General features: G+C 50.7%; 1 protein-coding gene across 1 annotated transcript; it reads right to left on the bottom strand.

The window, feature by feature from the left end:
- Positions 1–993: 993 nt before the first annotated feature.
- LOC132393806 (RING finger protein 225-like) lies at positions 994–18,783 on the bottom strand. Its single transcript, XM_059969198.1, has 2 exons — positions 18,434–18,783; positions 994–2,117 (listed from the first exon to the last, which is right to left on the bottom strand). Exons 1-2 carry the CDS (start codon positions 18,462–18,464, stop codon positions 1,489–1,491), a joined length of 660 nt encoding a protein of 219 aa, XP_059825181.1. The 5' UTR covers positions 18,465–18,783; the 3' UTR covers positions 994–1,488.
- Positions 18,784–27,416: the final 8,633 nt, after the last annotated feature.

Raw genomic sequence — 27,416 nt, 5'->3', positions numbered from 1 at the left:
AGGACATTGCTTGCGGCTTGAGCTCAAACTTGTGTGTCTGGCCGATCCCAACTGACTGATGCACAAGATCCCAATGGAATTCAGTGTCTGGATACAGTCCAGGAGTGAACACGAGCTGGGTCCACCCCAATCCACATCCTATCACCTAGACCCCAATCAACAGGAAGTCGTCTTGTCCAGAACCCATTGACAGATGTAGCGTTGGTACAGAGCGTTCCTGAGAATTGGCTGTGTCTGCTGCTATATTTTGAGAAGGTTCGGAGGTCAACTCCCATGAGTGACAAGGAAGGAACGATTCATCTAGAACGAGAAGGAATTCATGGTCTGTGCCTTTCAACCATTCCCTGTGTGGCAGGGTCTCAACTTTGTCCTTGCTTTTGGTATTTTTTTTTAAAGAGTCCTGGTAGTCAGCAGAGTCACCAGAGTTCCTCAAGAGGTCATTGATGTGAGTAGTTCTTCCCAAAAGTAAACAGTCCTCCATAAGTTGTTGGAATCCATGCCTTTCTTTCACCAAGGTGGGCTGTTTCCATCACTGTAACATGGGTCATTCCCACCCCACCACATTCATAGTCTGCCAAGCCCCCCGACACTGCCCTCTGACCGGCAGCTTCCACAGTGTTCTCATGTGATCTAAACATCCCTCATGCTCTCTGGACCAGGGGACCTCTTGGTCAGAAACACACTGATCCCAAAACTTTACTTCTAATGCTTGGGCTTCTCACATTCTGGGTCACCAGCCCTATAACCTTCTTCCTTGTTCTACCCAGAGACCCCCTCATCTCATCCAGTCCCACACCATCAGATTCAGAGATCCCTGTCCCATCCAGTCTGCATCCTATCAGACATGGAGGCCCCTCTCTGATCAGACCTAGAGACCCTTGTGTTAACTGGTCTCAGCCCCCCCATCTATCAAACCCAGAGACCCCTGTCTCAATGTTTACACCCTCTCACTGGATGCAGACAACCCCCCCCCCCCCACCCAGTCTCAGTCCGTCTACCCCCCCATTCACTGAGCCCTGAATCTGCCACCCCATTGGGACCTCTGATTATCACCAATTCTGCTTCATTCTGGAGCCTGGATTCACTCCACCACAGGCGCCAGCGCCTTCAGCTCCCCATGCACTGGGTCCAAAGCTCCGGAACTTCTCTGTTGCCCCCCGCTCTGTTGAAACCCTTCCAATAGTGTGCAGCCCTTTGCCCACCTACAGCCTGGCACCTCCTTCCATGCCACCTCTGACAGCTGGCCCAGTTCATGGCACTGGCCCCTGGGTCCATATACACTCGGCAGTCCTCTGCTCCAATGGTGGTCGATTCTGTCCGAGAGGTCCCAGTCTGGTGGAAGGGGTGTGGGGCTGCAGATTGGACTGAGGGTGAGGTCGAAATCTCGGCCGAGGCGGGGGGAGGTGTGGCTGAGCTGGGGTCGAAGTCCTTGCCCCTGGCGGGGGGAGCCGGGGGCACAGCCTCCGTTGAACGAGATGGGGGGTAGGGTTAGGGGGCCGAGGAGCTGGACTGGAGGCCGGTGTTGTTCCTCGGTACAGTCGAGCCTCCGCTGGTGAGGGAGGGAACGATGACGAAGATGAAGATACCCGAGAAGACCAGGGCGACGGTGAGCAGCACGACGCAGACGATGGCTACGTAGTAGCACCAGCTGGAGCGGAAGGGCAGGCTGTGGCCGGGGCCCCGGCCCCTCAGCGTGGGCTGGCCCACGTCCAGGCTCAGACTGACGCTGCTGATGGGCTTCAGGAAGGAGCCCGGCTCCGGGGCCTTGGTGTAGAGCCGACCCTTGTCGCGGCTGAAGCGGATGGAGGGGACGGTCTGCATGCTGGAGGGCAGGTGGGAGAGGATGGAGCGGTCGTTGTCGAGGGCGGGCAGACCCTTGCCGGGGGGGAGCTGGGTGGGGTGCCTGCAGAAGGGGCATGCCACCGAGCTCACGTTCTCCGAGGACACGTTGATGCGGGCCAGGCATTCCAGGCAGAAGGTGTGTCCGCAGGCCAGCAGCTTGGGCAGCTTGAAGACATTGTCGAAGGGCGAGAAGCAGATGGCGCACTCCAGGTCGGTGGGTCCTGAGGCCGAGGCGGTGTTGGCGGGGCCGGGACTGCCCGGCGGGGTGCTGTCACCTGCAGGGAGAGCGAGAGCTTTAGGCAAACCTGGTCCTGCACCCCCACACCCCTTCCCTCCTGGAACAAATCCCGGTGACTGCATTACTTTCCAGCCCCTGGTTCACCTACAGGCAGAGTAGGAGCTGGAGGAGGCGGCCCAGCCCTAGGAGCTTCCCCCGCCATTCAATACCATCTGCCCGGCGTCGGACTCGTCTCCTCGCTGTCTGATCCCCGGCAACCCCAAAGTCCACCCACCTCGTCTTCCTCACTCCAACCTCCGCAGACGCACTCAGGACACAGAACAGTACAGCACAGCTCAGGCCCTTTGGCCCACAATGCCGTGCTAGCCCTTTAACTACTCCAAGCTCAATCTAACACTTCCTTTCTGATTTCTATCACCCATGTCCCCATCTGAGAGTCACCTTAATGCCTCTAATATAACGTACCTGCCCCTACCACCACCCCTGGCAGGTATTCCGTGCACCACCCACTCTGTGTGTGAAAAGAAACCTACCTTTGACACTCCCTAAGACTTCCCTCCCAACACCTTAAAATTCTGCCCCCTCATATCAGAGAACAAGTCTCTGGCTGTCCACTCGATCTGTGCCTTTGTACACCTCCATCGTCACCTCTCATCCTCCTTCACTCCAAAGAGAAAAGCTCTGGCTCGCTCAGCCTTCCCTCTTCAGACATGGTCTTTAATCCAGGCCGCACCCTGAGGAATCTCCTCTGCGTTCTCTCCAAAGCTTCCTCGTCCTTCCTATAATGAGGCGACCAGGATACAATACTCCAGTGCACTAACACAAGACTCGTTGAAAGAATCCTGGCTGGCTCCAGCACTGTTTGGTACAGGAATGATCAGGAACGGGAGAAGCTGCTGGGAATAGTGGATTCAGCCCAGTACATCACAGGGACACCCCTCCCCGCCATCTGTAATATTGACAAGGGATGAGGCATCCAGAAGACAGCAGCCATCATCAGAGATCCCCACCGTCCGGGCCGCACCATCTCCTTGTCGATGCCGTCAGGGAGGAAGTGATAGGGAAGCCTGAGGTCCCACAACAGCAGCTGCTTCCTTTCAACTGTTCGGTTCCTGAACCAACCTGCACTACCTGAACCAGCACCTGGGTACAGCTACACCACGACCACTCTGCACCACAGTGGATTCTTCCAGTTGTAATTGTGCCCTCACTTGTATAAAAAGTTGCATACCATTCTTGTGTGATTTTTCTTCTGCTTTTCTTGTGAACGCCATTTATATGATGTCCTGTGCAGTAATAAGGTTTTTATAGCACCTGTGCTTATGTGCACTTGTGCATACAACAATAAAGTCGACTTCGACTTTTAAAATTCTCCCAGTGGTTTACCCTCCTCAGCCCTCTGGGTGAGAGAAATTCAGAGCTTCTGCCTACCACCCCACCCCCCAGCACCGTGAGAAGTTTCTACACAAGGACACAGGAGACTGCGGACCATGGAATCCGGAGCTGTGTGCATTCTGCTGGAGGAACACAATGGGCTGAGCAGCACCCAAAATTAGGAAGGAAATTGTCGACGTTTAAAGGTTGGAACCACAGTGCAGGACAGTCCTGATGCAGGGTCTCGACGTGATAGGTCAGCAATTCTTTTGCTCCTTCAGACGCTGCTCGACCCATTGGGGCCCTCCGGCAGAGAGTGTGTGACTCAAAGATCCCACACACCTCAGTTTTAAAGAACCGCCTCCTAATTTATCCCCTAACTAGAGGATGTCTTGACATCTGCTCTGTCATACCCACTAGTCATATGATCACTCCTCAGTCTGCTAAGCTCCGCAGGACACAGAGGAGACAGGAAGAGGGTGCAGATGCAGGAACCTGGAGAGAACACAAACTGCTGGGGGAAATCAGGGTCAGGGGGAAAATGGACCGTCGATGTTTTGGGCAGAGATATTTCATTTGGACTGTTCAATGTCCAGATGAAGGGGTTTGACCTGAAACACCGACTGCCCGTTTTCCCCACAGTTGCTGCCTGGCCTGCGGAGTTTCTTTGTGAATTGCTCCAAAGAATGCAGACGTGATTTATTAAAAAAACGGAATCACATCGCTTTCCTGAGTGGGTCTCAAAGCCACTTCTCCATTGTACAGAGTGCCCAAAGTCTTCCCCAGAGTGGCCTTGAATACAGTGGAGTGTGAGGAACCGCAGTCCTGTCCCACAGGGAGCTGAAATGACTTCCAGCCCAGTCAGCAACCAAAGCAGGGGTGTAAATCTGGTTTGATGAATAGTTCAGGAGGGTGTGCCGGAGAGCAGAACCAGAGAGAGCAGTGAACGTGACCTCGCGGGTTTCCTCCAGGTGTTCTGCTTTCCTCGCACGGCAGTCCAGAGGCATCTCGGTTGTAGGTCATTATAAATGATCCGGTAGTTAGGCTAGGGTTAAATCAGGGGGTTGCTGGAAGGCCCTATTCTGCGCTGTACACCCATAAGCAGTTACAGCATGGGATTGCCTGTATGCTGATCAACATAATCGCATCCAGATCCACGTCCTGGCTCTCGGGCAGCTTATCCGAGGCCGCTAATGCTCAACTCTTCATTCAGATCAAAAAACTCCTCAGTCCTGTCAAACCTGCGCCTGTGTCTCAGTCGAGTGAGAACGCAGGGCAAATGAAATGCAGGAGTGGTGTAACTGGGCACTTTGGTGGTTACACATGGAACCAGGCCCTTTGGCCCATCTCACCAATACCGACTGAGGCCTATCTACACCTGACTTCAGTCCTATCCCTCTAATTCTCACGCACCTGTCTTCTAAATGTTGTAATTTTACTCAAACACTTCCTCATACCATATATAGACCATGCACTAGGTGAAAAATAAACTTTCTCCTTTAAATCTTTTCCCCCTTCACCTTGAACCAGTGCCCTGTAGTTTCAGACTACCCTACCCTGGGGGAGAAAAACTGTGATCACCCACCTTACCTGTGCCCTTCATGATCTTACAGTCCTTTATAAGGTCACCCTGCAGCCACCTTCACTCCAGGCAATACAGTCTGTCGAAACCCAGTCCAAGCAATTTCCTTGGGAATTTCCTCTGCACCCATCGGACTGGAGTCAGAGACACGGAATCCCGAGCCAGGCGGCATTCGGTTACCTGTCCGGGTATCTCCTGATGTGAGCTGGCCATTTTTGTCTGCTGTGAATTGCCCTGGATGCTTTAGATCAACTATTTAATTTTAAGCTGGTAGTTACCGATAATGCAATGTGATATTGCACTGCACTTTGGAAAAGTACAAAGCTGTGATGACGGTAGTCTTTGTGTGGTTTTACAGGAGCAGGGGGACTTGTAAATACCAGGAGTCAGGCCAAGGTATTTACAAGATATCTGTAGTTCTGCGGGGTTTATAGACCATAAGATTTATGAGCAGAGCTAGATTGTTTGGCCCATTGAGTCAGCCCCACCATTCCATCATGAGTATGTAAGAGTACTTAAACTGGAAAGTTTAGTTAAACCTGATTAGATCCTTGAATGGTGAATTTTTCAGATCTGGGCATTACCCTCTTTACTGTTACGGTGGGAAACAGCTTCCTCCCCCAAGACTACTGACCTCCCTGCCACCACGCTGGTCTCATCGCCACCTCACTACAGGATGGGTATGGAAGCCATAGAAAGGGTGCAGAGGAGATTTACAAGGATGTTGCCTGGATTGGAGAGCATGTCTTATGAGGATAGGTTGAGTGAACTCGGCCTTTTCTCCCTGGAGCGACAGAGGATGAGAGGTGACCTGATAGAGGTGTATAAGATGATGAGAGACATTGATCATATGGATAGTCAGAGGCTTTTTCCCCAGGGCTGAAATGGCTAGCACGAGGGCACAGTATAAGGTGCTTGGGAGTAGGTACAGAGGAGACGTCAGGGATAAGTTTTTTTATGCAGAGAGTGGTGAGTGCGTGGAATGGGCTGCCAGTCACGGTGGTGGAGACGGATCTGATAGAGTCTTTTAAGCAACTCCTGGATGGAGCTTTGAAAAATAGAGGGCTATGGGTAACCCTAGGTAATTTCTAAGGTAACTACATGTTCACAACAGCATTGTGGGCCGAAGGGCCTGTATTGTGCTGTAGCTTTCTATGTTTCTATATTTCTATTATACCATTTACTTATGTCATAAATGTACCTTACTATTTGTTAACTTACTCGTGGTAATATTACTTCATGTGTTGTGTGTGTGAGTTACATGTACTGCATCTTGGTGCAGAGGAATGTTGTTTCATTTGGCAGTATACATGTCACTCCACTCTAAGAAAAGAGAAAGGGAACAGAAAGGAAATTACAGACCAGTTAGCCTGACCTCAGTGGTTGGGAAAACATTGCAGTCAATTGTTAAGGATGAGGTTATGGAGTACTTTGTGAACACAGGACCATTTAGGACAAAGTCGGCATGGTTTCCTTAAGGGGATGGCTTTCCTGATGAACCCGTTGGAATTCTTTAAGGAGATTACAACTAGAATAGATAAAGGGGGGTGTAGTGGATGTCGTATATTTGGTCTTTGACAAGGTGCCACACAGGAAGTTGCTTTCTAAATTAAGAGGCAATGGCATTACAGGAAAGTTACTAACATGGTTACAGCATTGGCTGATTGGTAGGAGGCAGCAAGTGGGAGTAAAAGGATCCTTGTCTGTTTGTCTGCCAGTGACTAGTGACGTTCTGCAGGGGCGGATGTTTGGATCGCTTCTTTTTATGCTGTAAATCAATGATTTAGATGGTGGATTTAGCTTAGTTGCCAAATTCGGATTTGCTACGAAGATTGGTGGAGGAGTAGGTAGTGTTCAGCAAACAGGTAGGCTGCAGATGGACTTCGACAGATTAGGAGAATGGGCAAGAAAGTTTCAATTAAATACTATGTTGGAAAACACATGGTAATGCACTTTGGTAGTAGAAATAATTGTGCAATTCAAAAATCTGTGATACAAAGGGACTTGGTTGTCCTTGTCCTTGCAGGTAGAGTCGGTGGTGAGGAAGGCAAATGCAATGTTAGCATTCAATTCAAGAGGTCCAGAATACAAGAGCAAGGATGTGATGCCGAGGCTTTATAAGACACTGGTGAGACCTCACCTTGAGTATTGTGAGCAGCTTTGTTCTTCTCATCTAAGAAAAGATGTTTGGCATTGGAGAGGGTTCAGAGGTGGTTCACAAGGATGATTCCAGGAATGAAAGGGTTATCATATGATGAACATTTGATAGCTCAGGGTTTGTACTCGCTGGAATTTAGAAGAATGAGGGAGAAGTCTCATTGAAACCTTTCAAGTGTTGAAAGATCTAGACAGAGTAGATGTGGAAAGGATGTTTCCCGTGGTGGGGGAATCTAGGACAAGAGGGCACAGCCTCAGGATAGAGGGCGTCCATTTAAAACTGAGATGCAGAGAAATTTCTTTAGCTAGAAGGTGGTGAATTTGTGGAATTGTTACCACAGGCAACTGTGGAACCAGGTCATTGGGTGTGTTTAAGGCAGAGCTTGATAGGTTCTTGATCAGACACGGCATGGGGAGAATGCCGGGGAGTGGGGCTGAGGAGGGGAGAATAAAAGGGATCAGCTATGATTGGATGGCAGAGAGACTCGATGGGCCAAATGGCCAAATTCTGCTTCTACAGTTTATGGTCTTATAAAGCTGCTGAAATGACAACAAACAAACTTGATCTTCCACAGCTTGGAGAAGTTGCAGAGGATTTCGGATTTACGAGTGTACATCGGGGGACCCTGCTGGACTGAGTGAGTCAGCCGGTGAGAGAGTGAGTCAATGCTCCTAGCTCTGCTCTGCCTGACCCCGTTGATGCTGCTCATGGTGGTGGTTGGTGGGGATGTGGTGGAGATTAGCGCTGACGACGGATGAGCATCCTCAGCAACCAACAAATCCATCCCCATCCTTCCTGTCGGTCTCCCTAATGCTCGAAGGGAAAGGGTGAACAGCTTCAAGTTTCTGGGTGTCAACCTCCTGAAGATCTACCTTAGGTCCAACGTTTTGATGCGACTCACAAAGAAGACAATGGCAGTGACTATACTTGGTTAGCTTAATGAGACTTGGTTCATCACCAAAGACTACAGATGTACGGTGGAGAGCATTATGACTGCTTGCATCACTGTCTGTTTCGGAGGCTCCAATACATAGGATCGAAAAAAAAATAGATGTGTTGTAAGCAACACACACAAAATGCTGGAGGAACTCAGCAGGCCAAGCAGTGACGGTAGAAAAACGTACAGTCGACGTTTCGGGCTGAAACAGTAACTGTACTCTTTTCCGTAGACGCTGCCTGGCCTGCTGAGTCCCTCCAACATTTTGTGCGTGTTGCTTGGATTTCCAGCATCTTGTTTCTAAGTGTGTTGTAAGCTCAGCCAGCTCTATCTTGGTCACTAGACTCCCCACCAGCAAGGATATTTTCAAAAGACAGTGCCTCAGGAAGCTGACATCCATCATTACAGACTCGCCATCCGGGACATGCCTCCTTCTCACTGCTACCATCAGGGAGCCTGAAGACACACACTCAACATTTTAGGAATAGCTTCTTCCCCTCCACTGTCAGATTTCCAAACGGTCCTTGAACACTGCCTCACTATTCCGATCTCACTTTTTATATTTGTGTTTATCTATCTATCTATCTATTCAAGTATCTTTCATATATATCTATCTATCTTTCTAAATACCATATCTATCTAATCTATATTTCTATCTTTCTGTCAAACAAATCCATATTTCTATCTATCACATTTATCTATCTCTTTACTATAATTAATGAAAACTTTTTATGCAGTGTACTGTACCGCAGCTGCACAACCACTCGGCAGTGTTAATAAACACATTTCTGGTTCTGTTTGTATGGATAGGGTGCCCCTTAGTCGGGTGTTCAATATCCAGGGTTTACAATGTTCATTTGACGTGGAGAATCATTTTACATGGCAAGGCACAACCTGGAATGCACAGATTGGAAGGGCAATGGAAGGGGCTTCTTGGATCTTTCAAGAGCAGTTGGACAAATGATTCAGGGAGGTCTACAGAGCCAGAGGGAAAGGGCAGGGAAAGGGAGACAGTTTCAATGAAAAACTATTGGATCTACAGGGATACAGGAGATTCTGAGCATCTTTGGAGGGAAGTAAACAGTCGATGCTCTTCAGGGTCTTGGCCAGAAATGTGAACTGAGCTGGTGAGCTCCTCCAGCACTTTGTGCCTGTTGCTCTGTTTGAACTAACCTGGTGGGCTGATTGAACTCACTTCATGGAGTGATTTCGCTGGCGCCAAGACAGTGAAGGGAACAAGGAAAACAGCCGGCTTAAAAAAAGTTTTAAACAAGCTCTTTGTTTTGCAACATCTCTTGATGTCACTGCAGAAATACTAGCGCTGGGATGAGCTGCTCAGACTCTCGGACCGTCTGAGCAGAATCTGGGTTGTGAAGTGGAGCAGAATCTGGGTTGTGAATTGGAGCAGAATCTGGGTTGTGAAGTGGAGCAGAATTTGGGTTGTGAAGTGGAGCAGAATCCGGGTTGTGAAGTGGAGCAGAATCTGGGTTGTGAAGTGGAGCAGAATCCGGGTTGTGAATTGGAGCAGAATCTGGGTTGTGAATTGGAGCAGAATCTGGGTTGTGAATTGGAGCAGAATCTGGGTTGTGAAATGGAGCAGAATGTCTGGGTTGTGAAATGGAGCAGAATCTGGGTTGTGAATTGCAGCAGAATCTGGGTTGTGAAGTGGAGCAGAATCCGGGTTGTGAATTGGAGCAGAATCTGGGTTGTGAATTGGAGCAGAATCCGGGTTGTGAAATGGAGCAGAATCCGGGTTGTGAAGTGGAGCAGAATCTGGGTTGTGAAATGGAGCAGAATCCGGGTTGTGAAGTGGAGCAGAATCCGGGTTGTGAATTGGAGCAGAATCTGGGTTGTGAATTGGAGCAGAATCCGGGTTGTGAAGTGGAGCAGAATCTGGGTTGTGAAATGGAGCAGAATCCGGGTTGTGAAGTGGAGCAGAATCCGGGTTGTGAAATGGAGCAGAATCCGGGTTGTGAAGTGGAGCAGAATCTGGGTTGTGAAGTGGAGCAGAATGTCTGGTGCTTAACATATTGTTGGACTCAGTTAGATGTCGACTGAGCAGTGTCAATGGTGGAGTGGAAGTGGATAGATTCCTTTGCCTGTAGGATATTTGTAGGTTTCATGCTCCTAGATCTAACATTGAATTTTCTAACTTTAGATAACATGCTCTTTCTCCCTGTTCATTTGACCGACTTCTACCCGCTGTCTTTTCAGTTAGATTGATCTCCGAGTAGACTAGGCTGGCACAACATCGTGAGTTGAATGGCCTGCACTGTGCTGAAGTGTTTTGCACTCAGTGGCCACTTTATTAGGTGCTCGTTAACGTAATTATCTAATCAGCCAATCACGTGGCAGTGACTCAATGCATAAAAGCATACAGACATGGTCAAGAGATCAAACATCAAAATGGGGAAGAAGTGTGACCACAGTGACTTTGACCATGCAATGATTGCTGGTGCCAGATGGGGTGGTTTGAGTATCTCGGGAACAGCTGATCTCCTGGGATTTTCACACACGACTGTCCATAGAGTTTACAGAGAATGGTGCAAAAAAAAACCGCATTCTGCCTTGTTAACAAGAAAGGTCAGAGGAGAATGGCCAAACTGTTTCAAGCTGGCAGGAGGGTGACGGTCACAATCATGCGTTACAACAGCGGTGTGCACAAGACCATCTCTGAACACACAACCCGTCAAAGTCAATGGTCTACAGCAGCAGAAGACCATGAACGTACAGAAGTACATTCAGTGTATATTCTCCATTCTATCTTTTCCTCTCTCTGAATAGACAGGCCCTCTGGGCTAGTCCCAGTACACCACAATTTACACAGCCATCGTACCTTATCCCATGTATCCTTACTTCATCAGGAACATTCCTGTGGTCTCACCCACATTTCCCTGGCACCCATGCCGTCTCTCTCTCTCTCTCAGTTCTGGTGGAGCATCCTTCATCTGAAACACTAACAGTTTCCCTTTCCACGGATGCTGCTTTCCCAGTCCTGCAGTGGGTCTTCCACCTGAAATGATGACACTGCTTTCCTTCCCCCAGATATGTCCTGGCCCGCTGAGTGTTTTTGTTTCTTTCTGTTTTTATTTTAGATTTCCAGTGTCTGTGGTTTTGTTGATTTTAACCACATTTCTATCCAACTTTACGCCAGTAACAAATGCGGATAGCGCCGTCCTACCGATTATCGGGTTGCCTCAATGTACGTTGAACATCTGCAGTTCCAAGGTGAACCCTTCATAGTCCTGCCCTGCCAAGCTGTACGCCTTCATCATCCTGACTCGTCCTGTCACACTCGAACTTCCTGCTCTGGCTAATAATTTACATTCAGCTGGTTGGCACTCTTCTATAGGAGGGTTGGCACACTTCTATAGTCAAAGCCTCAGGAAGCCAAAGCTAATAATGTCTGCGGATACATCCTGTCTATAATAACTTCTAACCTTGCGCAGAGCAGTACAGAAGGGAAACAGTGCTGACCCCCAACCATCCAGTTACTGTAATCCCGCAGAGTGCAGAAATAGGACATTCAGCCCATGCCAACCCAATCCTTTACCTGGTCCCATCTACCTGCACCTGGACTATCTCCTTCTGTGTCCACGTACCTATCCAAACTTCTCTTAAGTATGACAATTGAACCTGGCAGCTCATGCCACACGGAGCAGACAGTAAGTGAAGAAGTCACCCCCCAGTTTCTCCTTGAATATGTCACCTTTTACCCCTAACCTATGACCTGTAGTTCTGGTCTCACCCATTCGGAGGGGCAAAAGCTCCATGCATTCACCCTCATCATCCCCTCATTGTTTTGTATACCTCTAGGAGATTTATGTTTTTCTAGGTAGAGCACAGTGGAGGCCTTTCTGCCGCTATGAGCCCACACAGTCCAATTACACCCTGTGACGTTAATCTACCAATCCCTTACAACTTGAGTTTAAGAACTGAGGGTAATGTTACAGCTATATAGGACCCTGGTCAGGCCCCACTTGGAGTACTGTGCTCAGTTCTGGTCGCCTCACTACAGGAAGAATGTGGAAGCCATAGAAAGGGTGCAGAGGAGATTGACAAGGATGTTGCCTGGATTGGGGAGCATGCCTTATGAAAACAGGTTGAGTGAATTTGGCCTTTTCTCTTTGGAGCGGCGGAGGATGAGGGGTGAACTGATAGAGGTGTATAAGATGATGAGAGGCATTGATCATGTGGATAGTCAGAGGCTTTCTCCCAGAGCTGAAATGGCTATCACGTAAGGGCACAGGTTTAAGGTGCTTGGAAGTAGGTACAGAGGAGATGTCAGGGATATATTTCACTCAGAGAGTGATGACTGTGTGGAAGTGGCTGCTGGTGACAGTGATGGAGGCGGATATGATAGGGTCTTTTAAGAGACTCCTGGATAGGTACATTGAACTTAGTAAAACAGAGGGCTATGGGTAACCCTAGGTAATTTCTAAGGACATGTTCAGCACAACTTTGTGGGCCGCAGGGCCTGTATTGTACTGTAGGTTTTCTATGTTTCTATGTATTTGGAAGTGGCAGGAAACCAGAGTGCCTGGACGAATCCCTCACGGTCACTGTACAAACTCCTTACAGACAAGCAACGGGAATTGAACTTGGGTCACTGACAGTGTAATAATATTACGCAAATCACTACTCTACCCTGATGCTCCCCTCCTCCCATTCTCCTGTGGCTCCAGGAAATGAAGTCTTAATCTATTCAAGCTCCCCCATAACTCCAGTCCCCAGGTTCCAGCAACATCCTTCTACATTAATCCCAGTTTTATTTTTACCCTTCCCTAATTCTCAGCAACATCTGGCACACCCACAACTTGTGGGGCAAATTACCCACCGAACTGCACAATTCTGGGATGGCGAGACACATGGTCCTCGTCGAAGTAGGGATGAGATGGGGACAGTATGGCTTTGTGCAGGGCAAGTCATGTCTTATTAACTTGATTGAGTTTTTGATGAGGTGACGAGGGTGATTGATGAAGGCTGTGGATGTCGTCTGCCTGAATCTTAGTTAGGTGTTTGACAAGATCCCTCATGGGAGGCTCAGCCAGAAGATTAACATGCACGGGATCCATGGTGAATTGGTCGTTTGCATTCAAAACTGGCTCGCTCTCAGAGGACAGCGGGTAGCGGTCAAATGGATTTATTCAAGCTGGAGGTCTGTGATATATATAAATTACCTGGATGAAAATGTAGATGGGTGAGTTAGTAGGTTTGCCGATGATATGCAGGTTGGTGGTGTTTTGCATGGCATACAAAACTGGTAAAGAAATACAATAGGACATAGAACAGTTGCAGATATGGGCAAAGAGGAGGCAGATGAAGTTTAACCTGCCCAAAGTTTAACCATTCCTTTGACCTCACCTGACCAATCAAGAAACTATCAACTTCCACTTTAAACATACTTATTGACTTGGCCTCCACAGCCATCTGTAGCGACGAATTCCACAGATTCACCATCCTTTGGCTAAAGAAATTCCTTCTCATGTCTGTTCTAAATGGATGTCCCTTCTGTGCTTCTGCACCTGGTTTCACTCACTATAGGAAACTTCCACTCTATCTAGGCCTTTCAATATTCAATAGGTTTCAATGGGATCCCCCTCATTCTTCTAAACTCCAGTGAGAACAGGCCCAGGGCCCTCAAATGCTCTCACATGTTAACCCTTTCCTTCCCAGAATTATTCTCGTAAATCTCATCTGGACCCTCTCCAATGCCAGCACAGCTTTTCTTAGATAACATCTTGGTTCTTGGGGCCCAAGTTCATAACTCCCTGAAAGCACTTTTTGGTTGATAGGGTAGTTAATAGGGTTGATAGGGTTGTTAGTTGAGGCATTGAGTTCAGAAGTCAGGAGTTGACGTTGCAGCTTCATAAAACTCTGGTTTGGCTGCATCTGGAGTATTGATAACCCCATTATAGGAAGGATGTTGAGGCTCTGGAGAGGATACAGAACAGGGTTACCAGGATTTTGCCTGGATTAGAGGGCATGTGCTCGAACGAGAGGGTGGACAAACTTGGGTTGTTTTCTCTGGAGTGGCGGAGGCTGAGGGGAGATCTGATAAGATTATGAGGGGCATAGATAGAGAATGCATTAGACATTTCAATCGCAGGAAAAATGTGCTGTATTTCTACTCCATAAAAGGACAGAAATAGAAAATAGAAAGGGCATGCATCTAAGGTAAATGGGCAAGTTTTTTTTTTATACACAGAGAGGGTGCCTGGAATACACTGCCTGTGGTAGAGGCAGATACATTAGGGACTTTTAATAGACATTTGGATAGGCACAAGAATGTGGGGGGAAATGGAACTCTATGAACATTGTGAAAAGATCAGTTTAGTTGGCCATTTGATTACTAATTTGTTTTGGCACAACATTGTGGGCTGAAGAGCCTGTTCCTGGTGCTGTACTGTTCTATGTTCTCTGCTCCAAGATCTCATGATAAGTTTGTTTACTGCAACTACACTCAAGGACCTTAAGGAAATAGGCCTGTTAAAATCACCTTGGCATACATCAAATGCGCTGGAAACTCTCCACTCATCTGCAAGGGTGACGTGCCAACAAAATTTGCAAAGCTGAATTGAATCAGCCTACCCTAGTCATTCGCTCTGCCCAACGCTGGCTGCAGTGTGTACTGTCTACAAAGTACTCTGTAGTTATATTAAGCAGTTGTAAATCAAAGCAACTGGGTGTGTTGTCCGGAAGACGTTTCGGCTCTCATCGGAGAGGCTTCTTCAGTTCAGATCCATGGTGGGTAATTTTCCGGCTTATGAACTCTGTGAGTTGTATAGCAATCACATGAGGGTCATTAGGAGTCATAGAGGTAATGAGAGGGTTATTTTTGTACGAATGTCGTTGTGAACTGTTGCGGAGATACTGGGGTAGAGATGTCAGGACTGCATTATAAGCAGCTGATAGGTGGTGTTGTACCCCACCCCGTGTTCAGGGATGGGTTTCCCAGTCTGACAAAGATGGCTTCCTTAACCTGTCTTTCAAACCACCTGTCCCTCCTGTCAAAAATGAGCACATTGTTGTCAGTGAAGGTGTGTCCCTTGTCCTTTAGGTGTAGATCTACTGCTGAGTCTTGACCGGAGGTGTAAGCCATCCTTTGTTGCAGGGGGTGGGGTACGACACCACCTATCAGTTACTGACATGGCACTGAGTGAGTGTCTTCAACACAAGTTCTGTAGCAGTTCAAGGCGGCAGATCACATCCACCTGACTCAGTGACACCGCACATCGGAATGAGCTCTCATCATATTACTAAATTCAGAAGTCTGGCTTACTGGAGTAAACTAGTTTCTACAAATGGCAAAACTGGTTTCATCCCTCTCTCCTCACTCTTGGTAACCATGTCACCTATTAAAACACAGTGGAGGTTTTGTTACCACATCACAGGGCGGTTTATGGTCTGAAGGCCTGTTTACCCCGACGGTACAGAGTAAGTTTGCTCCTCTACTCAAAGGTTTGGACAAGACGTGGATTCTGAGAGGGATGGACAAGGGCGGCTGCTACCTCTGGCTGGAGAATATAGAACCAAGGGCAACCATCTCCAAATGCTGGTCCACCCATCTAGAAGTGAGGTGGGAAGGAAGTTGTTTGTATTTTATAAAACACTGGAATTCTTTACCTCAGGGGTTCTGATTCAGAGTCATACACTATGGCCCTTTGCCTAGCTCGTCTCTGCCAACCAAGGCTCGCATTACCATCTGCATGCCTTTTGTCCATGGTCCCTCTAAATCTTTTCCATCCGTATACCTGTCCAAGGGCTCTTTAGATGTTGTTAATACAGCTGTCTCAAGCATTCTCTGTCACTGAGGACGAGATCAACAAAGGAAATAATGGGATAGGGGGCTCGGGAGGGAAACGATGGAGTAGACTTTGATGAATGTTTCAATAGGCAGGCAGATACCATTATAATTGTACAGCATGAATACAGCACCCAGTTTTTGTGCCCCCTCACCTAAGAAAGGATCTAGTAGCACTGGAGACAGTCCAAAGGAGATCTAGCAGGCTAAATCCTGACATGAGAGGGTTGTCCCATCAAGAGAGACTTGACAGGTTGGGTCTGTGTTCCTTGGAGTTTAGAAGAATGAGGGGCGTTCTTACTGAGACACAATATCCAGAGGGTAACGTAGAGTAAATGTTGAGGTGTTCTCACTAGCAGGGCAATCTTGAACAAATGGCCAAAGTTACAAAATAAAGACTTAACATAGAGGCACTGGAGTTGTATCCCGTTCACCAACACACACACTCCACAAACCCTTCACAATTTTCAGCCCCCATCAGAGTGATACAGCATGGATACAAGCCATTTGACCCATCCTGCCCATGCTGACTAATATGTCATTACACATTCATCCTGTTTGTCTGCATTTGACCCGTGGCCCTCTCAACCCTTCCTATCCATGTACCTAGACCATAAGACCTAGGAGCAGAATTAGGCCATTCAGCCCATTGAGTATGCCCCACCATTCCCAGCTCCCGCTCAATCATGAAACGATCAACTTCCACCTTAAGTATATGCTCGGACTTGGCCTCCACCAGTTTGTGGCAGAGCATTCCACAGACTCACTACTCTCTGGCTAAAAACAAATCCTCCTTACCTCTGTTCTAAAGGGTCACCCCTCAATCTGGACTTCTGGATACCCTCACCATAGGAAACATCCTCTCCACATCCACCCTATCTTGTGCTACCTGTCCAAGGGTATTTGTAGCCAATCCCCACAGCTTCCTCTGGCAGCTCCTACCACATATCCGGCACAGTATTGTGGGCTGAAGGGCCTGTATTGTGCTGTGGGTTTTCTATGTTTCCATCTTTTTCATCCTCTGTGTGGAAAAAGTTGTCCCTCAAATCCCTTTTACATTTGTCCATCTCAGTTTAAAAGCCATTAGCTCTAGTTTTAGACTCCTTTACCCTGGGGAATAAAAGACCTAACATTCACGTGATCGATGATAGTCATCCCTCATGATTTTATAAGCCTCTACAAGGTCACTTCTCAGGCTCCTGTGTTCCAGGGAAGAGTATGGTAGCCTCCCAGTCTACCTGCCTCAGCTTATATAACTGAATTCATTCCAGTCCCGGCAAGTCGTGTATCTTCCCCGCGCGGTCCAGCATAATCACATCCTTCCTATCGCCGGGCGGCCAGGAGTGTACAGAGTACTCCAAGCGTGGCCTCTTCATCGATTCGTGGTCCCTGCTCCTGCATCATTCCCTTGACCGATGAAGCAAAGAAGGCCACGCTTCTTCTTCACCGCCCGGTCCATTTGTCGCCTCTTTCAGGCACCTGCACCCGAGGTCTCTCTGCTCTCCAGCGCTCTGCGGAGCCCCACCATTTGCCCGTCCTGCCCCAGTTCAACGCTCCAAGATGCAAGAGTTCCCGATTTGGTGTTGGGAATTGAGGAAAATGGACGGTACCCTGACCTGGGCACTCCCCGTCCTTAACCCCGGTTACTCTAATTCCGTCCCGACATCCGATGTGCACAGCGTCGCTGTTAAGGGGCAGTGTGTTTGAAATCACCGCTCGCTCTGTCCGCCTTCTTTCCCCTCACCTCGAAAAGCGTTTAAATTATGCGCCCAAAGGGTGGAATATGGGGGCAGTTGTTGGAAATGTGAGGAGATTTTAACACATGGAATTAATGTAAGATTCGTGTCAATGGTTGATGCCGGGCACGGGCTCGGCGGGCCGAAAGGTCTGTTTCGGCGCGGGTTGACTCTCTACCTCAGCCCCGCCAGATCCCCTCTCCACATTCCACACGCACTGACTGAGGCAATTTCTGGGACAATTGCTCGAGAGGAGTACTAACTGCATCGAGTCCTCGCAGGTCTGGGTCCTCACGAGTTAGCGGACGGAGACCCGGCATTTGCCGGCTGGGGTGGGGGCTTCGAGTGACCACGCACACCACTGCCTCTCACCCACCAGCCACCCCAGCACCCCACCCCTCCCCCGGACTCAGACTGGGCACCGGGTCGCCAGGACGCTTGTGGGACCTGTATGCAGGATCGGCTCCCAGCCCAAAGTCGCCAGTAAACGATCGAGGGCACTTGTCCCGCCGAAACCGCGAGCAGAATACTTTAACCCTTTGAGACCAGGATTCGGGTATCAAGGAACTCTCTCATTTGCTCTGAATGCAGGCTTTTCCCTTTCTCCCCACTGGAATAGGCCAATCGGCCCATCGTGTCTCTCCCATTGTCCCATTCTCTCTCACCACAACCACCCGATTCGCTGCTTCTCTACTTTTCCTACCAGACACCCATACCGGCGATAACTTGCAGTCGCCGATTAACCCCTGAAGCTCCTCTCACCTGAGCACTCGGCTGTGGAATCAGCTTGCATCGTCCCTGCTGTTGCTTTGTCTGTGGCTCGTTGTGACTCCGAACCGGGCGCTCGATCACCTGTCAGTGAACGGCATTTCCCTCCGGTCGCTCTCTGCTCCCTCAGCAGCTCGGACGCGGAGTCGCTATCCCTCTGAAGATATTAAACACCGCTCCTGTGAAAGCCGCTGTCCAGTCTGAGTTTATTACGTGCTCCGCTCTGGTTTGGCCCGGCACTGACGTCTGCGCTGCCTTTAACCCATATCGAGTCCTGGCCTGCGGCCCCTGAACTTGATGATCCACCCGCTCACCACCAGCTGCGGCGTTGAACTGAGAGACTGAGCGAGCGGGTTTCTTCCTGATTCCCAGGATGCCCCTTGCCTGCCCGGCCTGTTCAACCTGTTGCAAACTTCACACAGGGCATTATCTGGACAAGTGCCAATACACTTGGCAGGATCGATCTGCCCGCGTTGGAGGATGGTCAGAGAGCGGAGAGGTATCGCGCAGGTGTACCCCTGAGTGAGTGCAGGTGGGAGTAACCCTGACTGAGTGCAGGAGAGAGTAACCCTGAGTGAGTACAGAGGGAGTACCCCTGACTGAGTGCAGGATGGAATACCCCTGACTGAGTGTAGGAGGGAGTACCCCTGACTGAGTGCAGGATGGAATACCCCTGACTGAGTGTAGGAGGGAGTACCCCTGACTGAGTGCACGAAGGAGTACCCCTGACTGAGTGTAGGATGGAATACCCCTGACTGAGTGTAGGATGGAATACCCCTGACTGAGTGTAGGAGGGAGTACCCTTGACTGAGTGCACGAAGGAGTACCCCTGACTGAGTGTAGGATGGAATACCCCTGACTGAGTGTAGGATGGAATACCCCTGACTGAGTGCAGGAGGGAGTACCCCTGACTGAGTGCACGAAGGAGTACCCCTGACTGAGTGCAGGATGGAGTAACCCTGACTGAGTGCAGGAGAGAGTACCCCTGAGTGAGTGCAGGAGGGAGTAACCCTGACTGAGTGCAGGAGAGAGTAACCCTGAGTGAGTACAGGAGGGAGTATCCCTGACTGAGTGCAGGAGAGAGTAACCCTGAGTGAGTACAGGATGGAGTATCCCTGACTGAGTGCGGGAGGGAGTATCCCTGACTGAGTGCAGGATGGAATACCCCTGACTGAGTGTAGGAGGGAGTACCCCTGACTGAGTGCACGAAGGAGTACCCCTGACTGAGTGTAGGAGGGAGTACCCCTGACTGAGTGCAGGATGGAGTACCCCTGACTGAGTGTAGGATGGAATACCCCTGACTGAGTGTAGGAGGGAGTACCCCTGACTGAGTGCACGAAGGAGTACCCCTGACTGAGTGTAGGATGGAATACCCCTGACTGAGTGTAGGAGGGAGTATCCCTGACTGAGTGCGGGAGGGAGTACCCCTGACTGAGTGCACGAAGGAGTACCCCTGACTGAGTGTAGGAGGGAGTACCACTGACTGAGTGCGGGAGGGAGTACCCCTGACTGAGTGCAGGATGGAGTACCCCTGACTGAGTGCAGGATGGAGTACCCCTGACTGAGTGCAGGAGGGAGTACCCCTGACTGAGTGCGGGAGGGAGTACCCCTGACTGAGTGCAGGAGAGAGTACCCCTGACTGAGTGCAGGATGGAGTACCCCTGACTGAGTGTAGGAGGGAGTACCCCTGACTGAGTGCAGGATGGAGTACCCCTGACTGAGTGTAGGAGGGAGTACCCCTGACTGAGTGCACGAAGGAGTATCCCTGACTGAGTGCGGGAGGGAGTACCCCTGACTGAGTGCAGGAGGGAGTACCCCTGACTGAGTGCAGGATGGAGTACCCCTGACTGAGTGCAGGATGGAATACCCCTGACTGAGTGCAGGAGGGAGTATCCCTGACTGAGTGCAGGAGGGAGTACCCCTGACTGAGTGTAGGAGGGAGTACCCCTGACTGAGTGCACGAAGGAGTACCCCTGACTGAGTGCAGGAGGGAGTATCCCTGACTGAGTGTAGGAGGGAGTACCCCTGACTGAGTGCAGGAGGGAGTACCCCTGACTGAGTGCACAATGGAGTACCCCTGACTGAGTGCAGGATGGAGTACCCCTGACTGAGTGCAGGAGGGAGTACCCCTGACTGAGTGCAGGAGGGAGCACCCCTGACTGAGTGCAGGAGGGAGTACCCCTGACTGAGTGCAGGAGGGAGTACCCCTGACTGAGTGCAGGAGGGAGTACCCCTGACTGAGTGCAGGAGGGAGTACCCCTGACTGAGTGCACAATGGAGTACCCCTGACTGAGTGTAGGAGGGAGTCCCCCTGACTGAGTGCGGGAGGGAGTATCCCTGACTGAGTGCAGGATGGAGTACCCCTGACTGAGTGCAGGAGGGAGTACCCCTGACTGAGTGCAGGAGGGAGTACCCCTGACTGAGTGCACAATGGAGTACCCCTGACTGAGTGTAGGAGGTAGTACCCCTGACTGAGTGCAGGAGGGAGTACCCCTGACTGAGTGCAGGAGGGAGTACCCCTGACTGAGTGCACAATGGAGTACCCCTGACTGAGTGTAGGAGGGAGTATCCCTGACTGAGTGCGGGAGGGAGTATCCCAGACTGAGTGCAGGTGGGAGTATCCCTGACTGAGTGCAGGAGGGAGTACCGCTGAGTGAGCGCAGGAGGGAGTACCCCTGAGTGAGTGTAGGAGGGAGTCCCCCTGACTGAGTGCGGGAGGGAGTACCCCTGACTGAGTGCAGGAGGGAGTATCCCTGACTGAGTGCAGGAGGGAGTACCGCTGAGTGAGCGCAGGAGGGAGTACCCCTGAGTGAGTGCTGGAGGGAGTACCCCTGACTGAGTGCGGGAGGGAGTACCCCTGACTGAGTGCAGGAGGGAGTAACCGTGACTGTGCAGGGGGGAGTACCCCTGACTGAGTGTAGGAGGGAGTATCCCTGACTGAGTGCAGGAGGGAGGACCCCTGAGTGAGTGCAGGAGGGAGTATCCCTGACTGAGTGCAGGAGCGAGTATCCCTGACTGAGTGCAGGAGGGAGTAACCGTGACTGAGTGCAGGGGGGAGTACCCCTGACTGAGTGCAGGAGGGAGTACCCCTGACTGAGTGCAGGAGGGAGTACCCCTGACTGAGTGCAGGAGGGTGTACCTCTGAGTGAGTGCAGGAGGGAGTATCCCTGACTGAGTGCAGGAGGGAGTATCCCTGACTGAGTGCAGGAGGGAGTACCCCTGACTGAGTGCAGTGGGAGTACCCCTGACTGAGTGCAGGAGGGAGTACCCCTGACTGAGTGCAGGAGGGTGTACCTCTGAGTGAGTGCAGGAGGGAGTATCCCTGACTGAGTGTAGGAGGGAGTACCCCTGACTGAGTGCAGGAGGGAGTACCCCTGACTGAGTGCGGGAGGGAGTACCCCTGACTGAGTGCAGGAGGGAGTACCCCTGACTGAGTGCAGGAGGGAGTACCCCTGACTGAGTGCAGGAGCGAGTACCCCTGACTGAGTGCAGGAGAGAGTACCCCTGACTGAGTGCAGGAGGGAGTATCCCTGACTGAGTGCAGGAGAGAGTACCCCTGACTGAGTGCAGGAGGGAGTATCCCTGACTGAGTGCAGGAGCGAGTACCCCTGACTGAGTGCAGGAGAGAGTACCCCTGACTGAGTGCAGGAGGGAGTATCCCTGACTGAGTGCAGGAGGGAGTACCCCTGACTGAGTGCAGGAGGGAGTATCCCTGACTGAGTGCAGGAGGGAGTACCCCTGACTGAGTGCAGGAGGGAGTACCCCTGACTGAGTGCAGGAGGGAGTACCGCTGACTGAGTGCAGGAGGGAGTACCCCTGACTGAGTGCAGGAGGGAGTATCCCTGACTGAGTGCAGGGGGGAGTTCCCCTGACTGAGTGCGGGAGGGAGTATCCCTGACTGAGTGCAGGGGGGAGTTCCCCTGACTGAGTGCGGGAGGGAGTACCCCTGACTGAGTGCAGGAGGGAGTACCACTGACTGAGTGCGGGAGGGAGTACCCCTGACTGAGTGCAGGAGGGAGTACCCCAGACAGAGTGCAGGAGGGAGTACCCCAGACTGAGTGCAGGTGGGATTACCCCTGTCTGAGTGCAGGAGGGAGTATCCCTGACTGTGTGCTGGAGGGAGTACCCCTGACTGAGTGCAGGAGCGAGTATCCCTGACTGAGTGCAGGAGGGAGTACCCCTGACTGAGTGCAGGAGAGAGTACCCCTGACTGAGTGCAGGAGGGAGTACCCCTGACTGAGTGCAGGAGGGAGTACCCCTGACTGAGTGCAGGAGGGAGTATCCCTGACTGAGTGCGGGAGGGAGTACCCCTGACTGAGTGCAGGAGGGAGTACCCCTGACTGAGTGCAGGAGGGAGTACCCCTGACTGAGTGCAGGAGGGAGTACCCCTGACTGAGTGCAGGAGGGAGTACCCCTGACTGAGTGCAGGAGAGAGTACCCCTGACTGAGTGCAGGAGGGAGTACCCCTGACTGAGTGCAGGAGGGAGTACCCCTGACTGAGTGCAGGAGGGAGTATCCCTGACTGAGTGCAGGAGGGAGTACCCCTGACTGAGTGCAGGAGGGAGTACCCCTGACTGAGTGCAGGAGGGAGGACCTCTGACTGAGTGCAGGAGGGAGTACCCCTGACTGAGTGCAGGAGGGAGTACCACTGACTGAGTGCGGGAGGGAGTACCCCTGTCTGAGTGCAGGAGGGAGTAACCCTGAGTGTGAGCAGGAAGGAGTATCCCTGACTGAGTGCAGGAGGGAGTACCCCTGACTGAGTGCAGGAGGGAGTATCCCTGACTGAGTGCAGGAGGGAGTACCCCTGACTGAGTGCAGGAGGGAGTACCCCTGACTGAGTGCAGGAGGGAGTATCCCTGACTGAGTGCAGGAGGGAGTACCGCTGACTGAGTGCAGGAGGGAGTATCCCTGACTGAGTGCAGGAGGGAGTACCCCTGACTGAGTGCAGGAGGGAGTATCCCTGACTGAGTGCAGGAGGGAGTACCGCTGACTGAGTGCAGGAGGGAGTATCCCTGACTGAGTGCACGATGGAGTACCCCTGACTGAGTGTAGGAGGGAGTATCCCTGACTGAGTGCAGGAGGGAGTATCCCTGACTGAGTGCAGGAGAGAGTACCCCTGACTGAGTGCAGGAGGGAGTACCCCTGACTGAGTGCAGGAGGGAGTATCCCTGACTGAGTGCAGGAGAGAGTACCCCTGACTGAGTGCAGGAGGGAGTACCCCTGACTGAGTGCAGGAGGGATTACCCCTGTCTGAGTGCAGGAGGGAGTATCCCTGACTGAGTGCACGATGGAGTCCCCCTGACTGAGTGCAGGAGGGAGGACCCCTGACTGAGTGCAGGAGGGAGTATCCCTGACTGAGTGCACGATGGAGTACCCCTGACTGAGTGCAGGAGGGAGGACCCCTGACTGAGTGCAGGAGGGATTACCCCTGTCTGAGTGTAGGAGGGAGTATCCCTGACTGAGTGCAGGAGGGAGTATCCCTGACTGAGTGCAGGAGAGAGTACCCCTGACTGAGTGCAGGAGGGAGGACCCCTGACTGAGTGCAGGAGAGAGTACCCCTGACTGAGTGCAGGAGGGAGTATCCCTGACTGAGTGCAGGAGGGAGTATCCCTGACTGAGTGCAGGAGAGAGTACCCCTGACTGAGTGCAGGAGGGAGTACCCCTGACTGAGTGCAGGAGGGAGTATCCCTGACTGAGTGCAGGAGGGAGTATCCCTGACTGAGTGTAGGAGGGAGTATCCCTGACTGAGTGCGGGAGGGAGGACCTCTGACTGAGTGCAGGAGCGAGTATCCCTGACTGAGTGCAGGAGCGAGTACCCCTGACTGAGTGTAGGAGGGAGTATCCCTGACTGAGTGCAGGAGGGAGTACCCCTGACTGAGTGCAGGAGGGAGTACCCCTGACTGAGTGCAGGAGGGAGTACCCCTGACTGAGTGCAGGAGCGAGTATCCCTGACTGAGTGCAGGAGGGAGTATCCCTGACTGAGTGCAGGAGGGAGTACCCCTGACTGAGTGTAGGAGGGAGTATCCCTGACTGAGTGCAGGAGCGAGTATCCCTGACTGAGTGCAGGAGGGAGTATCCCTGACTGAGTGCACAATGGAGTACCCCTGACTGAGTGCAGGAGCGAGTACCCCTGACTGAGTGCGGGAGGGAGTATCCCTGACTGAGTGCAGGAGGGAGTATCCCTGACTGAGTGCACAATGGAGTACCCCTGACTGAGTGCAGGAGGGAGTATCCCTGACTGAGTGCAGGAGGGAGTATCCCTGACTGAGTGCAGGAGCGAGTATCCCTGACTGAGTGCAGGAGGGAGTATCCCTGACTGAGTGCAGGAGAGAGTATCCCTGACTGAGTGCAGGATGGAGTATCCCTGACTGAGTGCGGGAGGGAGTACCCCTGACTGAGTGCGGGAGGGAGTATCCCTGACTGAGTGCAGGAGAGAGTATCCCTGACTGAGTGCAGGAGGGAGTATCCCTGACTGAGTGCAGGAGGGAGTACCCCTGACTGAGTGCGGGAGGGAGTATCCCTGACTGAGTGCAGGAGAGAGTATCCCTGACTGAGTGCAGGAGGGAGTATCCCTGACTGAGTGCAGGAGGGAGTACCCCTGACTGAGTGCAGGAGGGAGTATCCCTGACTGAGTGCAGGAGGGAGTATCCCTGACTGAGTGCAGGAGGGAGTTCTGCTGATTGAGTGTAGGAGGGTGTTTCGGCAGGTGAGTTAGGGCGGCTGAATGTGTGTAGGACGGAGTTTAGGCAGGTGAGGGCGGATCACTGAGTGAGTGTAGGATGAAGGTTAGGTAGGTGAGGGAGTACTGCTATGTGAGTGTAGGATGGAGGTTAGGCAGTTGAGTTAGGATCACTGAGTTAGTGTAGGAAGGAGGTTAGGCAGGTGAGGGAAGATCGCAGTGTCTGTGTAGGAGGAAGGTTAGGTAGGTGAGGGAGGTCCGCTAAGTGAGTGTAGGAAGGAGGGTAGGCAGGTGAGGGACGATCACTGAGTGAACGTAGGGGGGATGTTAGGGCTACACAGGTATAAAATAGACCAAATGGTTTATTATGGTGGTTAGAATACAACCACCCTTGAGTGGAATTACTGGGGGGAGGGGTAAGCATAAAGAAGCTGAAGGTACTTAACTGTCCTAGGGGCTATTAATGGCTGTAGGCATAATATTAAGAGGGGTTGAGGAGGTATTAGTGAAGGCTGTTACTAACGGTTGGGTGTATAAGGGAGATTGTTAATTTTGGGGTGGTGCTTGGTGTACAATAGACCCAGACTGGCATCATTATGGAACATTTCTACAGTCTTACTAAAGTTTGGGTAAAGTAGCAGTGATGGCAGGTTCCTAGTGAGTTGTAAAACAGGCCGCGGAAACCATACCGAGGTTTGCATATATCCTAGAACCATAGAACACCACGGCACAGTGCAGGCCCTTCAGCCCTCCATGTTGTGCTCACACAGATAATCCTTCAAAAAAGTACTAAACCCACACTACCCCATAACCCTCTATTTTTCTTTCATCCATGTGCCTGTCCAAGAGGCTCTTAAATACCCTTAATGTTTTAGCCTCCACCACCATCCCTGGCAAGTCATTCCAGGCACTCACAACCCTCTGTTTAAAAAACTTACCCCTGATGTCTCTCCTAAACTTCCCTCCCTTAATTCTGTACATATGCCCTCTGGTGTTTGCTACTGGTGTCCTGGGATACAGGTACTGACTATCCACCCTATCTATGCCTCTCATAATCTTGTAGACCTCTATCAAGTCCCCTCTCATTCTTCTACGCTCCAAAGAGAAACGTCCCAGCTCTGCTAACCTTGCTTCACATGACTTGTTCTCCAATCCAGGCAACATCCTGGTAAATCTCCTCTGCACCCTCTCCATAGCTTCCACATCCTTCCTATAATGAGGTGACCAGAATTGAACACAATACTCTAAGTGCAGACTGACCAGAGGTTTGTAGAGTTGCACCATAAGCTCTCTACTCTTGAACTCCATCCCCCTGTTAATGAAACATATAACTGTATAACAATTACAGCACGGAAACAGGCCTCTGGCTAGTCCATGCCGAATATTTACTCTCAACTAATCCCACTGACCCGCACTCAGCCCATAACCCTCCATTCCTTTCCTGTCCATATACCTATCCAATTTTACTTTAAATGACAATACCGAACCTGCCTCTACCACTTCTACTGGAAGCTCATTCCACACAGCTGCCACCCTCTGTGTAAAGAAATTCCCCCTCATGTTACCCCTAAACTTTTGCCCCCTCTCAACTCATGTCCTCTTTTTTGAATCTCCCCTACTCTCAATGGAAAAAGCCTATCCATGTCAACTCTATCTATCCCCCTCATAATTTTAAATACCTCTATCAAGTCCTCCCTCAACCTTCTATGCTCCAAAGAATAAAGGCCTAACTTGTTCAACCTTTCCCTGTAACTTAGGTGCTGAAACCCAGGTAATATTCTAATAAATCTTCTCTGTACTCTCTCTATTTTCTTGACATCTTTCCTATAATTCGGTGACCAGAATTGTACACAATACTCCAAATTTGGCCTTACCAATGCCTTGCAGAATTTTAACATTTCATCCCAAATCCTATACTCAATGCTCTGATTTATAAAGGCCAGCATACCAAAAGCTTTCTTCACCACCCTATCCACATGAGATTCCACTTTCAGGGTACTATGCACCATTATTCCTAGATCACTCTGTTCTACTGCATTCTTCAATGCCCTACCATTTACCATGTAAGTCCTATTTGGATTATTCCTACCAAAATGTAGCACCTCACACTTATCAGCATTAAACTCCATCTGCCATCGTTCAGCCCACTCTTCTAACTGGTCTAAATCTCTCTGCAAGCTTTGAAAACCTACTTCATTATCCACAATGCCACCTACCTTAGTATCATCTACATACTTGCTAATCCAATTTACCACCCAGACAGACAGACATACTTTATTGATCCCAAGAGAAATTGGG

Source organism: Hypanus sabinus, chromosome 5 (genome assembly GCF_030144855.1).
Source record: "Hypanus sabinus isolate sHypSab1 chromosome 5, sHypSab1.hap1, whole genome shotgun sequence".
Classification (NCBI taxonomy): Eukaryota; Metazoa; Chordata; class Chondrichthyes; order Myliobatiformes; family Dasyatidae; genus Hypanus; species Hypanus sabinus.
Note: the sequence above shows the minus strand (reverse complement) of the source record. Positions and strands in the feature narration are given on the sequence as shown.